This window comes from Petromyzon marinus, unplaced genomic scaffold, assembly GCF_048934315.1.
Source record: "Petromyzon marinus isolate PM22_M1 ecotype Great Lakes invasive population unplaced genomic scaffold, UKy_Petmar_22M1.pri1.0 PM_Scaffold_542, whole genome shotgun sequence".
Taxonomy (NCBI): domain Eukaryota; kingdom Metazoa; phylum Chordata; class Hyperoartia; order Petromyzontiformes; family Petromyzontidae; genus Petromyzon; species Petromyzon marinus.
This window is the reverse complement of record NW_027423549.1, coordinates 21,718-36,908: the sequence shown is the minus strand read 5'-3', so window position 1 is coordinate 36,908 and position 15,191 is coordinate 21,718. Positions and strand designations below refer to the sequence as shown.

General features: G+C 47.9%; 1 protein-coding gene across 14 annotated transcripts in view; it reads right to left on the bottom strand.

The window, feature by feature from the left end:
* The window catches only part of LOC142923469 (exosome complex component 10-like), a 32,370-nt gene that overhangs the window by 16,851 nt on the left and 328 nt on the right, over window positions 1-15,191 (bottom strand). For 8 of the 14 annotated variants that reach the window (XM_076064598.1, XM_076064605.1, XM_076064606.1 and 5 more), the window contains exons 2-15: window positions 14,423-14,579; window positions 13,074-13,222; window positions 12,373-12,423; window positions 11,049-11,160; window positions 9,811-9,861; window positions 9,375-9,456; window positions 8,316-8,371; window positions 7,955-8,083; window positions 5,987-6,130; window positions 5,034-5,224; window positions 4,014-4,170; window positions 2,620-2,767; window positions 1,924-1,975; window positions 810-921 (exon numbers count right to left, since the gene is read on the bottom strand). In XM_076064598.1, the coding sequence (XP_075920713.1) occupies window positions 810-921; window positions 1,924-1,975; window positions 2,620-2,767; window positions 4,014-4,170; window positions 5,034-5,224; window positions 5,987-6,130; window positions 7,955-8,083; window positions 8,316-8,371; window positions 9,375-9,456; window positions 9,811-9,861; window positions 11,049-11,160; window positions 12,373-12,423; window positions 13,074-13,222; window positions 14,423-14,563 (1,575 nt within the window). In that variant the 5' untranslated portion in view covers window positions 14,564-14,579. Of the gene's footprint in view, window positions 1-809; window positions 922-1,923; window positions 1,976-2,619; window positions 2,768-4,013; window positions 4,171-5,033; window positions 5,225-5,986; window positions 6,131-7,065; window positions 7,147-7,954; window positions 8,084-8,315; window positions 8,372-9,374; window positions 9,457-9,810; window positions 9,862-10,343; window positions 10,405-11,048; window positions 11,161-12,372; window positions 12,424-13,073; window positions 13,223-14,422; window positions 14,580-15,191 lie in introns of those variants that run through there. The other 6 variants (XM_076064600.1, XM_076064602.1, XM_076064608.1 and 3 more) reach the window with 6 other exon arrangements.

Here is a 15,191-nt window from a genome sequence, read left to right as displayed (position 1 = left end):
GAACTCCGGTTCCCTCCCATATGTAAACACTCATTAATTGGTTGATAACACCTGCATATATAGACGACCACAAAGTTTGGGGGGAAATTTGGCACAGGCTCACCACCTGGTAGCCTTTCCCGATCGTCTGTGGTTCCTCCTCACGCCTCTGAGTCGTTCTCTCGCTTCGAGTGAGCGAATAATGTGCAGTGTGTCACAAGTTAAAAAAATATTATTGAAGCAGTGCCGGATCATTGTGCTTGACCCAGTATTGGCCCCAGGAGCCACCCAGTCACCACCTATATTAAATCCATACTCTTTGGTTCTTTCGGTAAAGTCAGGTAGGTAGAAAAACAATAGATTACGACGTTTCGATCGCAACACAAGCAATCGTCATCAGGTGGGACAACCACACCAACTGCTGAAGACAGCAGTTGGTGTGGTTGTCCCACTGCTGTCTTCAGCAGTTGGTGTGGTTGTCCCACCTGATGACGATTGCTTGTGTTGCGATCGAAACGTCGTGATCTAATATTTTTCTACCTACGTGACTTTACCGAAAGAACCAAAGAGTATGGATTCCTGCAGTCACGAAAGCTTCAAATCAAGATTATATTAAATGTTTGATTATATTTATTTATGAACATTCTGCCTCTGACCACTCGCTATCCCTCTCCCCCTATGACTTTCAGTCTCTGTCTCCCACTCTCTTTTGTCTCTGTTCTCGTTCTCCGACTCTCTTGCCCTATCTATCTTTCATCCGTATCTCAACCGTGGCCGTCCATTATGAACCCCTTGCTGCTCCACCGAGCCGCCTCCGCTTCTGCGCTCACCTTGATGAGCGGGATGAGGCGTGCCTGCTTGACGAGCTGCCACAGCTCATTGGAGTTCTGCCTCAAGAGGGGCGGCACCGGATTGCAGCACGCGAGCACGCCCTGCAGCTCCCTGCGTCGGCAACGACGATGTCAACATGTTAGAGCAGCGACACGCGTCACAACACAACGCCAGAGCAATGCAACATCACGGCAAAACCACGTCACAGCAACAACACAATCTCACAGAAACAGCACAACGTTACAACAAGCCAGCACTCCCTCTCTGTCTTGCATCAAACAGCAATGGCATGGACTAGGGTGCATATAGCCGTTGATACTGGCAAAAGCATATCCGTTCAAGATGGCGTACATATATCCTATTCATGCTGGTGTACATACGTATATTGTTCATTCTGGCGTACGTGCGTATAGGCAGCTGAGGTTAGTCTATGTATGTATAGCCTATTCATCCTGGCGTACGTATGTATATTGTGTTCAGGCTGGCATACGTACGTAAAGCCTGTCTTGTCTGGCGTGTGTATATATAGCCTGGTCATTATCAGGATCATACTAACCAATGCTAGTACCACAATGCAAACTTCATCATCACCATCATACTATCACCATATCCATATCATCACCAGCATCCAGATCACCATCCACATCAAAACATTATGAGTGGCACCACCATCAACACTATCACTACCACTCTCACTACTACCAGCACAATCATCAGCCACCACCACTATTACCAACAACAAGAACAGGCGCCATATGCCACTAAGTGGCGGTGACATCACCACGGCGGTTGTCCCAGGCCAGGTGCACTCCGAAGCCACGTGCAGTGTTGAAGGCTCGCTAACAGGAGCTCACGGAACAGAGCCAGGTGCCATGGGTTGACTGACTGCAATGACTGGGGCAGATGCACCAGCTGTGCACGCGACTGTGCCAACTTGCTGCATTTTAGCCGCCCGGCACTCCGCTCTTTATTGTGAGCATCGCTCCTCTGCCCTTCGTTGTTGTTGTAGGGCGAATATTACCACCACTGTCAATACCATCATGGGTATCACTCGCACCACCATCCCAACTGTCCCTGCCACCACCGGCCCCACCACCACCGTGCGCGGCTTACCGAGGCATCTCCTCTGCGATCTTCATGAGCATGTGGTTTGGGAGGACGTATCTGTGACAGCAGGAGCACAACACACACCGGTCAGGCCAGGGCACTATGCACGTCACAGCAATAACAATAATCGCACAGGCCGAACAAGCCCAACAACGCAACAGCTACAGTAATCGTACTACGCAACCATTAACCTACGGCACTGGAATGTGCAGTTTCTACAACTGGTTCAGGATCGCGATCAGGTAAATTAAAAAGTGCTGCGTCGTACACCCCAGTGTTTTACTGTGCTATATTATAAAACACCCGTGTATCGATATTTCCATTTTAATGTGGAATTTTATTGAGGGACTGTGTTGTTTTGGTGCGGTCTTGGATCGTTTTTGTTGTTGTTTTGCTGCCTTGCCCTAGAGTGCATTGAGTGTTAAAAAATCTACAGTAATTCATGTAATTATGCAATTTGTACTTATATACTTTATATTCATACATTTTTCGCTACTCTGGACATCTGTGATAAAGAGTTCATAGCTCATCGGATTCCTCCAGTCTAAATAAATATTCTGATAAATCAAGATAAAGATTTTGAACGCTGTGGTGTTGTTCTGTTTGCTGTGTTATTATACGCTGTCGGAAAGTCCCGTGCTTTGCTGCACTATGCTATGCAGTGCAGTACACGGCTATTTCAGCGCCGCGTGCGCTCTCATCCCGTGCTCTCGTCCTCGGCGCGTGCCGTGCGGTCACGCCAGGCGTACAGGAGCTGGGCGGCGCTGCTCTGCTGCACATCCAGTGGCTGCTTGTGCTTGTGCAGCAGCTCCAGGTAGGAGTCCTCGGTGAACACCGGCTTGTGGTAGCGCTGAGACACACACACACACGCACACAGGGAGAGAGAGGTAGATGGAACAACGCAAGTAGTGACAGCGGCAGCAATAATTACCAGGGTTCAGACTTGTTTGGTATGCTTCTCTCTCTGTGTCCCCTGTTGTATCTGTGTTAGTTCCCCCCTATTTGGGTGTCCGTATATACATCTGGGGTTATGTGTTTCCTCTCTCTCGTAAATTTAGCTCTTCTTTACCTGATGATGGCTGCTTGTGTTGCAACCAAAACGTCGTACGCTATTATGCAATTTTATTATTTCTCATTTATACGTGACTTTACCGAAAAAACCAAAGAGTAATTACCAGGGTTGTTAAAACGATCATCGGTTAACTGGTAATTGTTTTCAGCATCAATTACCAGTTCTGAAAGTCGGTAACCAATGTTTCCAGTGGGAATTTTTATCGTGAATGCACTAATTAGGATGCATGAACATTAAAACGGTACGGCGGGCCCGTCACCACATTGAACATAAATCGGCATTTTGCGACCCCCTCCACTGCCACTGTGTAGCATATTATTACATTCCAAGGACTCTATGAGATGATAGGACAATAGTCTACACACATTACACCATGAACTATATCACTTCGTTGATCTAGTTAAAAAGATAAATATATTCTTTGTTTATTGCTCGAAGCCTTGTAACGGAATAAACAATATTTTTGGAGGGGTGGGAAAACTGTCCCGATCGAGAGTGAGAGTGGTGGATTTGCTTACAAAGATAGGCTTGTAACTTGCTCACTGGTGGAGCCAGTGGGGGGTGGGGTAGCACGTGCCCCCCCAATGATCCGATCGAAATCCCTAATTTAGATCGGATCATTGGGGTTTATTGGTAATAAATCGGCATTTTGCGACCCCCACTGCCACTGTGTAGCATATTACGTGTCAGGGACTCGATGAGATGATAGGACAATAGTCCGAGTACATAATTGCCAAGAAGTAACGGCAAAGCAGTTCTAAGTGACTCACAGAATTGTGCGCAGTTGCGTATACAGGACACGACTTCCCTGAAGGCAAACACCTTCAGCGAGCGCGATGCCGATCACACAACGCTGTTCGAATTCGATCCTCGATCGATGGCTGCGCCATCGCCACACACACGTCAAATAAAAACCAAGGGACAAGTCCTTACTTACTAACACTATCTTTTTTCATTGCTGGAGGGGTTGCCCCCCCTCCCAACCTGAAAATCCTGGCTCAGCCATTGCCCACGCGCCACTCACCTTGAGTGCCACAGTTCGGCTCTGGTCCCACACAAGCTGCAGGAGGTTGGGTCGGCCCAGCGCCTTGGTGAGCAGGTCGGCGCGGACGCGGTCGTACACGTACAGCAGGTAGTGCGTGTCGGCACGCGCATAGTGCAGCATGTCTGGCAGGAGAGGCCTGTGTGTGTGTGTGTGCGTGCATACGTGGATGTGTGCAAGTGTTGGTGTGCGTGTGTATGCAATTGTGAGTGTGTATGTGTTTGTGTGTGAGTGTGTGCATGCGAGTGTGTATGAGACGCAGATGTTAATGTACCGCAACATTTATCTGTTGACCCATGTTCCATTTCCGGTGAAGGCTAACATCATTTGGGAGTGATATAAAAAACAGTATTGGACCTCCCCCAAGACTGACTGGGCCTTAAATGAGTACCTAGTATAAGATATGAACATCAGCACTGGGGAAACAAAGGAGGTCAGGCATGATGCTAACCACATTACCCTCTCAAACATTGTGCCAGCCTTAATAGGGGCTCACTAAGATAACTTGAGTGGGGAGGGGGGGGGGGTGAAAGTGCTTCATATGTACTGTTCTATGAACCCAGTGATGGGACTTCAATTCCTCACCCTGGCGAACTAGATTCAGCAGTCTATTCAGGCGACACGGGGGATCTTTGTCCTTGTGTGTGAATGTGTAAGCAGTAGAGTAGCGGCTAGCACCCTGTGCTATGAACCTGGTGAAACGAGTTCGATTTCTACTCACGGCCAACACCTGTGACAATTAACTGAACCGGCCCCGGGCCTCCACGAGCTCGACTCAGCCTCAAATGAGTACCTGGTGTAGCGGTGTGTAAACATCACCACTGGGGAGACAAAGGCGGCCGTGCATGGTACTGGCCACCCACCCCCTCCTTCACAGCACTTTCCCCAACAATTAGTTGAGGCTATACAGGGGATCTTTGCCTTTGTTTTTGTACGTGTGTACAAGTTAGCCCGTGCATGCGCGCGCGTACGCAGAGGTTCGAGCAAGTGCGGCGTGCGTACCGGATGCGCCAGTCAGCCAGCTGGTACTGCTTGTCGGTAGACAGGCTGCAGTAGTGCATGAGGAGGTGGGCGAGCGAGTTTCTGGCGAGGCCGAGGGAGCGCGCCGCTGGGTGCGTGTCGAACAGGCCCACCACGTACAGGCCCAGGTCACGTTGCAGCCACTCAATGTCCGAGTCCGCTCCGTGGAAAACCTGCGCCCCCGCCACACCGCAGCGTCAATCACCACGTCACCGTGGCAATCACTGCGCAACTGCGTCACCGCGTCAAGCACCACGCCTCTCACATGGCCGGTGCTCAAGATACGGTTACAACGTCCCTAGTAACCATCGTCGCCGCCGCTGTCAACAAGGCATGGCTGCAGCCAGCCCCCCTTAATTGCTTCCTTTCTCTATTTCCCTTGCTCGCTCCGACCTGCTCAATCCTATTCTTTGGTCCTTTCGGTAAAGTCACCACCACGTAGAAGGGAAGCAATAAAAAAATAAAAATATAAAACAATAAAATTCTCACGACGTTTCGACTGTAACACAAGCAATCATCATCAGGTGTGAAAACCACAGCAATAATTTTATTGTTTTATATTTGTATTATTTTATTGTTGCCCTTCTACTTGGTGACTTTACCGAAAGAACCAAGAATATGAATCCCCGCAGTCACGAAAGCTTTAAATAAAATAAAAAAATTCTGCTCCCTCCTGTTCTCCCCGTGTAATTCTGCGCCCCGAGATGTTTGTTACGCTTTAGGTGCAATACAAGTGCAATGTATTGTTGTAAACATTCACCCAATGGCATTCATATCGAGTGTGCAGGCAGTGCAATGATACATTGGCAGCAAGCTGGAGGGACCCAGGCGTCGTGCTACAAAGTCGACGAGGGAGAGGGATGTCTCTCTCCTTGTTTTGCTGTCTCACTCGATTATTTTGTTTATGCATGTCTACGTGCACGCGTGCCTCTCACCTTGACAATTTTGGGGTTGGTGAAGGCCTCGTTGAGGATGTGCAGGTCGTCGCGCAGCATCAGTGTGTCGATAATGAAGTCCTCTTCGCGCGTCGAGATTTGCATGAGGCAGGTGATGCCCAGGAAGGAACGGTATGAGTGATGCTACGGGGCCACGCACAGGAATAGCCGCTCAACGGTGGGCGCACAAACAAGAGTAGAAGAGGCAGATAGGCGGTCGAGTGGGACGAAAGCACACAGACGGCACAACCCAACAAACCAACCGCACATCACAACTCGATATTATACGACCACACACGTCACACACACATGCTGGCACGCACCCAGACAACAAACACAGATCCCCCGTAGAGCTTTAACAGACTGTTGGGACAAGTGCTGTTAGAGAGCACCTATGAAGGCCGAAACGGCACACGAGGGGTTGGGTGGCCAGCACCACGCCCGGCCGCCTTTGTCTCCCAAGCGGCAATGTTTTTAAACATCGCACCAGGTACTCAATTGAGGCCGAGTCAAACTAGGGGAGGCCCAGGACCGGTTCAGATAATTGTGCTCTCGCACAGTCGGTACGGCGACCGGCTCCTCTTGAGGGAGCTCCACCTTCATCTTCTTCTTAGCTGCAGACACGGGGATCCGTCACTCATGGCGCGTGCGTGCAGTAGTGTGCTGGTTAATGCACTGCAAACCCAGTCACCTGATTTCAATTCCCGCTTGCGATCAACAGCAATGGCAAATATTTGATCAAGTCCTGGGCCTCCCCGAGGTCGACGGAGCCTTAAATGAGTACCGGGCACGATGTGTAATCATCAGTGATGGGGAAACAAAGGCAGCCGAGTCTGGTGTTGACTACCCACCCCTCGTGTAATCCTGGATCTTCAGAGACGCTTGCTAATAGCACTTGCCCCAAGTCTGTTAAAGGTGATACGATTTTTGTTTTTGTCGTGTGTGTGTGTGTGTGAGCCACGCCTCGACTTCTGTACTTGTCTGCATGTGTGTGTGTGTGCACATGCACGTGCAAGTGTTTGCGACTGCTGGATTAGTGCATGTCTCTGTGTTCATGGTGTGTGTGTGTGTGCCTTCACCGTGTTTGGCTTTTGCAGGCTGTGCAGAGCTTTTCTTTGGTTTCTCTGGCGCTTTCATCAGTTTCCAGCGACTACAGATCTACAGAGACGGATGAGATAGCACTCAACGGGTTCTCATCACTCACTCAGTCAACTACTTAAACACTCATTCACTTACTCAGCCACTCAGGTACTCGGTCAACGATCCAACCACTCATGCGCTCAACTACACTCTCTCACCTACCCAAGCACTCACTCAACCATTCATTCACCCACTCATCTGCTCAAACATGCACTCAAATAACCACATTAATCACCAAACCACTAAAATTCCTCACTCAGCACCCATCCGCACAAGTGGTTTGTGAAATGGAATAATGGAGATAATGATGATGGAGATGATGATGTGAGCAAGATGTTAGCACACAACAATCACGTATTACCTCAAACACTTTTGAGTTAGGATCCAATTTCTTTTCTTGAAATGGCAGAGATTTCCCGTCACTGGATGGTAGATACTGCAAGCACAAGCACATGAACAGATGCACAAGCGAACTAGGACACACGCGCAAGGAAACAAACACACGACCCTGTGCATGTCCTCTTTATATTTTCAACCACTTCAAGTCCCCACGTCTTCATGTTTCCAGGATTTCTGCGTCAATGAAGACCGTTTTATCCAAATTCTAAGTGACCCCGTGTTACGTGTGACCCTGTGCTAATATTGTCTCTATGCCTCCTATCTGTCTCTCATTTACCATGCCTCCTGTGTGTTCCCCACGTCCCTAAGTCGCTTGTATCGCTGCATTGTCTTGGTGTCCTTGTAATTCCCGTGTCTCAAAGTCCATGTATCTCCTTGGCACTCAACTACCCCTGTGCCTCCACATGTCCCTGTCTCCCCATGTCTCACCATGCCAAAGGGGTTGACGAACGTCTGCAGGACACGCGCTGCCTTCATCTGGGACGTGGAGCTCTGAGCAGTGCGAGCCTCGTTCTGCTGCTCTTCGCTGTCATGCACACCACAGCAGAGCGCAGAGCCCTACAGCACATCAGAGCGCACTACAGCAACATGACAGCAATTTCAGCACAGCTCAGAATGCGACAGCACACAAGAGAACGCACAGAACGCCCCAGCACATGATGGCGAACACAGCAAACACAGCACGGTACAGAAAGCTACAGCACACGAGATCACACACACAGTGCTTTCGCCAGCGGTGTGGGAGATGAGACATGGGTTGGTTGTCGTCGTGTGAGGATGTTGGGCTCACGTCAAACAGGGTGAGGACCGGGCTCGTGGCAGGCACCGCCCTCCGTGCTCCCTCCACTGCACCACACAAAGACAAAAGTCAAAGATCCTCATTATAGCCTTGAAAAGACTTTTAGGGCAAGTGCTGTTAGCGAGCATCTACGAAGGTCAGCACAGAACACGAAGGGGATGGGAGAACCAACACTACACCCAGCCACCTTTGTCTCCCCAGTGCTGATGCTTTACACGCACTGAGTACTCATTTAAGGCTGAATGAATCTAAGGGAGCCCCAGGACCGGTTTAGATATTCGTCACCGGTGTTGGCCATAAGCAGCAATCGAACTTGGGTCGCCAGGTTAATAGTGCAGCACGCTAACCAGCTAAACTACTGCTGTTCGTCGTGACCGGGAATGGAACTTAGGCCATCAGGAACGTGCCACTACACACTACCACTGCACAACCGTTCTCTAGTGAAATACAGACATACACTAGCACAGAAGATGCACAGAGATACAGACTGAACAATACACACGTGAACACACACACCCACACACGCGCAATAATATACACGGCCACACACCTGTTGCAACCGCTGACACACAAGACATACGCATGCAGACAGGCAAATAAAGACACGTTAGCAGAGACACAGGAATGAATACACACACATATGAATGGAAATGCACGCAATTGAACACAGACATAGACACAAAGATAGTGAAATACATAATACGCACATATACGCAGCAGCCAAAGAAGGGTCATTGCTTAAAACATCACCTATTATGAAAAGTATTTTGTTATTTTTGCTTGTGCCCCACTGTAAATGCAGTCAGGGCATTATTTGTTATTTATTTCACTAAATTATGTTTAATTTGTACACAGAACATGGCAATTATTTGTATGATTACTACTCAAATTATGAGTGTGATATTAAAAAACAGCACAGTATTTTTTCATGTCAATATAATGAAATCTACTCGTGACAGGCTATGTGTACTCATCACTGTCACGAATAAAAAAATATAATCCATATCATGAGCTTTGCCGATATAACCAGCACAACTAAGTGTGAGCTACCTTCAGTACCGTGCCTTGTGATTGGCTGCCTGTCGTCCAATGATAAGCCATCGTGAGGACAGAAGAGAGGGTTTTCAAATCGCTGTCAAAATACAGAAGAAAATTGATTGAACAATCAGTGCCACACTAGGGTGGGCATACAAATGATACCATTAATGTCACCATTGGGGGATTGAAACATCTAGATTGTACTGTCAGGGTCAGGCCATGAACCAACAAAATCACACAGGGGTGTCAACCCACACAACAATCGGAACATTATTCACTCTAAGGACGGACATGAACTGAGCTCCTCATTGTCACGACGGTTTGGGGACGTGGAATTTAAAAAAAGAACCACAAATGAGAGTTCTGTGCCGGATGAGAAAAGGAGATGTAGAGTTTATAATCGCAAGTAAAGAGGGCATTTGTGTGATGAGTTTTGGTCTCTGGTCACCTCTGTCCGGGTGATGAATGTTCTCGATGGAGCCTTGATGGGCGTTTCGCTCTGCAGGAACAGCAGCAAAGATTATTAAACAAAGGCAACCTTTACTGCAACGAGTCATTATTTTTGCAGTCACTTGTGCCTGGTTGTGACCATCAACTCGCTACATTTGTGAACGTCGTTTAACCACGGGTGGCTGAAACTCCCAAGATCCAAAACCTAGGATCTTAGCCGGGTGGTGTTGGTGGCGAAGTCCTGTAACCCAGCACTATGGAGGCAACAAGGGTGGGTGGATCACACAAATGTTGTTAAACTCCCTTCCCGTTGCTTTTCAAGTGTCATAGCATGGCCTGCTAGAAGGGGGTACAGCAAAGGTTGACTTCATCTATTCGTTCTGTATGGGATCGACTGCTGCCTCCTCGCATGTGTGGGTTTTCTCCAGGAACTCCGGTTCCCTCCCATATGTAAACACTCATTAATTGGTTGATAACACCTTCATATAAAGACGACCACAAAGCTTGGGGGGAAATTTGGCACAGGCTCACCTCCTGGTAGCCTTTCCTGCTCGTCTGTGGTTCCTTCTCACGCCTCTGAGTCGTTCTCTCGCTTCGAGTGAGCGAATAATGTGGAGTGTGTCACAAGTTAAAACATATTATTGAAGCAGTGCCGGATCATTGTGTTTGACCCAGTATTGGCCCCAGGAGCCACCCAGTCACCACCTATATTAAATCCATACTCTTTGGTTCTTTCGGTAAAGTCAGATAGGTAGAAAAACAATAGATTACGACGTTTCGATGGCAACACAAGCAATCGTCATCAGGTGGGACAACCACACCAACTGCTGTCTTCAGCAGTTGGTGTGGTTGTCCCACTGCTGTCTTCAGCAGTTGGTGTGGTTGTACCACCTGATGACGATTGCTTGTGTTGCGATCGAAACGTCGTGATCTAATATTTTTCTACCTACGTGGCTTTACCGAAAGAACCAAAGAGTATGGATTCCTGCAGTCACGAAAGCTTCAAATCAAGATTATATTAAATGTTTGATTATATTTATTTATGAACATTCTGCCTCTGACCACTCGCTATCCCTCTCCCCCTATGACTTTCAGTCTCTGTCTTCCACTCTCTTTTGTCTCTGTTCTCGTTCTCCGACTCTCTTGCCCTATCTATCCTTCATCCGTATCTCAACCCTGGCCGTCCATTATGAACCCCTCGCTGCTCCACCGAGCCGCCTCCGCTTCTGCGCTCACCTTGATGAGCGGGACGAGGCGTGCCTGCTTGACGAGCTGCCACAGCTCATTGGCGTTCTGCCTCACGAGGGGCGGCACCGGATTGCAGCACGCGAGCACGCCCTGCAGCTCCCTGCGTCGGCAACGACGATGTCAACATGTTAGAGCAGCGACACGCGTCACAACACAACGCCAGAGCAATGCAACATCACGGCAAAAACCACGTCACAGCAACAACACAATCTCACAGAAACAGCACAACGTTACAACAAGCCAGCACTCCCTCTCTGTCTTGCATCAAACAGCAATGGCGTGGACTAGGGTGCCTATAGCCGTTGATACTGGCAAAAGCATATCCGTTCAAGATGGCGTACATATATCCTATTCACGCTGGTGTACATACGTATATTGTTCATTCTGGCGAACGTGCGTATAGGCAGCTCAGGAAAGTCTACGTATGTATAGCCTAATAAAGTATTAAAGCTTTTGTGACTGCATAAAATTACTCATTGGTTTTTTCGGTAAAGTCACGTATGTAGAAATACAATAAAATTATATTATTTATTCATTGGTTTTTTCGGTAAAGTCACGTATGTAGAAATACAATAAAATTATATTATTTATTGTATTTCTACATACGTGACTTTACCGAAAAAACCAATGAGTATGTATAGCCTGTTCATCCAGGCGTACGTATGTATATTGTGTTCAGGCTGGCATACGTACGTAAAGCCTGTCTTGTCTGGCGTGCGTATATATAGCCTGGTCATTATCAGGATCATACTAACCAATGCTATTACCACAATGCAACCTTCATCATGACCATCATACTATCACCATATCCATATCATCACCAGCATCCAGATCACCATCCACATCAAAACATTATGAGTTGGACCACCATCAATACTATCACTACCACTCTCACTACTACCAGCACAATCATCAGCCACCACCACTATTACCAACAACAAGAACAGGCGCCATAAGCCAATAAGTGGTGGTGACATCACCACGGCTGTTGTCCCAGGCCAGGTGCACTCCGAAGCCACGTGCAGTGTCGAAGGCTCGCTAACAGGGGCTCACTGAACAGAGCCAGGTGCCATGGGTTGACTGACTGCAATGACTGGGGCAGATGCACCAGCTGTGCACGCGACTGTGCCAACTTGCTGCATTTTAGCCGCCCGGCACTCCGCTCTTTATTGTGACCATCGCTCCTCTGCCCTTCGTTGTTGTTGGAGGGCGAATATTACCACCACTGTCATTACCATCATGGGTATCACTCGCACCACCATCCCAACTGTCCCTGCCACCACCGGCCCCACCACCACCGTGCGCGACTTACCGAGGCATCTCCTCTGCGATCTTCATGAGCATGTGGTTTGGGAGGACGTATCTGTGACAGTAGGAGCACAACACACACCGGTCAGGCCAGGGCACTATGCACGTCACAGCAATAACAATAATCACACAGGCCGTACAAGCCCAACAACGCAACAGCAACAGTAATCGTACTACGCAACCATTGACCTACGGCACTGGAATGTGCAGTTTCTACAACTGGTTCAGGATCGCGATCAGGTAAATTAAAAAGTGCTGCGTCGTACACCCCAGTGTTTTACTGTGCTATATGATAAAACACCCGTGTATCGATCGATATTTCCATTTTAATGTGCAATTTTATTGGGGGACTGTGTGTTGTTTTGGTGCGGTCTTGGATCGTTTTTGTTGTTGTTTTGCTGCCTTGCCCTTGAGTGCATTGAGTGTAAAAAAATCTACAGTAATTAATGTAATTATACAATTTGTACTTATATACTTTATATTCATACATTTTTCGCTACTCTGGACATCTGTGATAAAGAGTTCATAGCTCATCGGATTCCTCCAGTCTAAATAAATATTCTGATAAATCAAGTTAAAAATTTTTAACACTGTGGTGTTGTTCTGTTTGCTGTGTTATTCTACGCCGTCGGAAAGTCTCGTGCTTTGCTGCACTATGCTATGCAGTGCAGTACACGGCTATTTCAGCGCCGCGTGTGCTCTCACCCCGTGCTCTCGTCCTCGGTGCGTGCCGTGCGGTGGCCCCAGGCGTACAGGAGCCGGGCGGCGCTGCTCTGCTGCACATCCAGTGGCTGCTTGTGCTTGTGCAGCAGCTCCAGGTAGGAGTCCTCGGTGAACACCGGCTTGTGGTAGCGCTGAGACACACACACACGCACACAGGGAGAGAGAGGTAGATGGAACAACGCAAGTAGTGACAGCAGCAATAATTACCAGGGTTCAGACTTGTTTGGTATGCTTCTCTCTCTGTGTCCCATGTTGTATCTGTGTTAGTTCCACCCTACTTGGGTGTCTGTATATACATCTGGGGTTATGTGTTTCCTCTATCTCGTAAATTTAGCTCCTCTGTACCTGATGATGGCTGCTTGTGTTGCAACCAAAACGTCGTACGCTATTATGTAATTTAATTATTTCTCATTTATACGTGACTTTACCGAAAAAACCAAAGAGTAATTACCAGGGTTGTTAAAACGATCATCGGTTAACTGGTAATTGTTTTCAGCATCAATTACCAGTTCTGAAAGTCGGTAACCAATGTTTCCAGTGGGAATTTTCATCGTGAATGCACTAATTAGGATGCATGAACATTAAAACGGTACGGCGGGCCCGAGTGACCACATTGAACATAAATCGGCATTTTGCGACCCCCTCCACTGCCACTGTGTAGCATATTATTACATTCCAGGGACTCTATGAGATGATAGGACAATAGTCTATACATTACACCATGAACTATATCACTTCGTTGATCTAGTTAAAAAGATAAATATATTCTTTGTTTATTTCTCGAGGCCTTTAAACAGAATAAACAATATTTTTGGAGGGGTGGGAAAATTTTCCCGATCGACAGTGAGAGTGGTGGATTTGCTTACAAAGATAGGCTTGCAACTTGCTCACTGGTGGAGCCAGTGGGGAGTGGGGTGGCACGTGCCCCCCCAATGATCCGATCGAAAACCCTAATTTAGATCAGATCATTGGGGTTTATTGGTAATAAATCAGCATTTTGCGACCCCCACTGCCACAGTGTAGCATATTATTACGTGTCAGGGACTCGATGAGATGATAGGACAATAGTCCGAGTCCATAATTGGCAATGAGTAACGGCAAAGCAGTTATAAGTGACTCACAGAATTGTGCGCAGTTGCGTATACAGGACACGACTTCCCTGAAGGCATCAACACCTTCAGCGAGCGCGACGCCGATCACACAATGCGGTTCGAATTCGATTCCAAGGGACAAGTCCTTACTTACTAACACTACCTTTTTTCATTGCTGGAGGGGTTGCCCCCCCCCCCACCTGAAAATCCTGGCTCAGCCATTGTCCACGCGCCACTCACCTTGAGTGCCACAGTTCGGCTCTGGTCCCACACAAGCTGCAGGAGGTTGGGTCGGCCCAGCACCTTGGTGAGCAGGTTGGCGCGGACGCGGTCGTACACGTACAGCAGGTAGTGCGTGTCGGCACGCGCATAGTGCAGCATGTCTGGTAGGAGAGGCCTGTGTGTGTGCGTGCATACGTGGATGTGTGCAAGTGTTGGTGTGCGTGTGTATGCAATTGTGAGTGTGTATGTGTTTGTGTGTGAGTGTGTGCATGCGAGTGTGTATGAGACGCAGATGTTAATGTACCGCAACATTTATCTGTTGACCCATGTTTCGATGGTTACGTCCCTAGTAACCATCGTCGCCGCCGCTGTCAACAGGGCATGGCTGCAGCCAGCCCCCCTTAATTGCTTCCTTTCTCTATTTCCCTTGCTCGGTCCGACCTGCTCCCTCCTATTCTTTGGTCCTTTCGGTAAAGTCACCACCACGTAGAAGGGAAGCAATAAAATAATACAAATATAAAACAATAAAATTCTCACGACGTTTCGACTGCAACGCAAGCAATCATCATCAGGTCTGAAAATTACAGCAAGAATTTTATTGTTTTATATTTTTATTATTTTATTGTTGGCCTTCTACGTGACTTTACCGACAGAACCAAGAATATCAATCCCTGCAGTCACGAAAGCTTTAAATAAATAAAAATTCTGCCCCCTCCTGTTCTCCCCGTGTAATTTTGCGCACCGAGATGTTTGTTACGCTTTAGGTGCAATACAAGTGCAATGTATT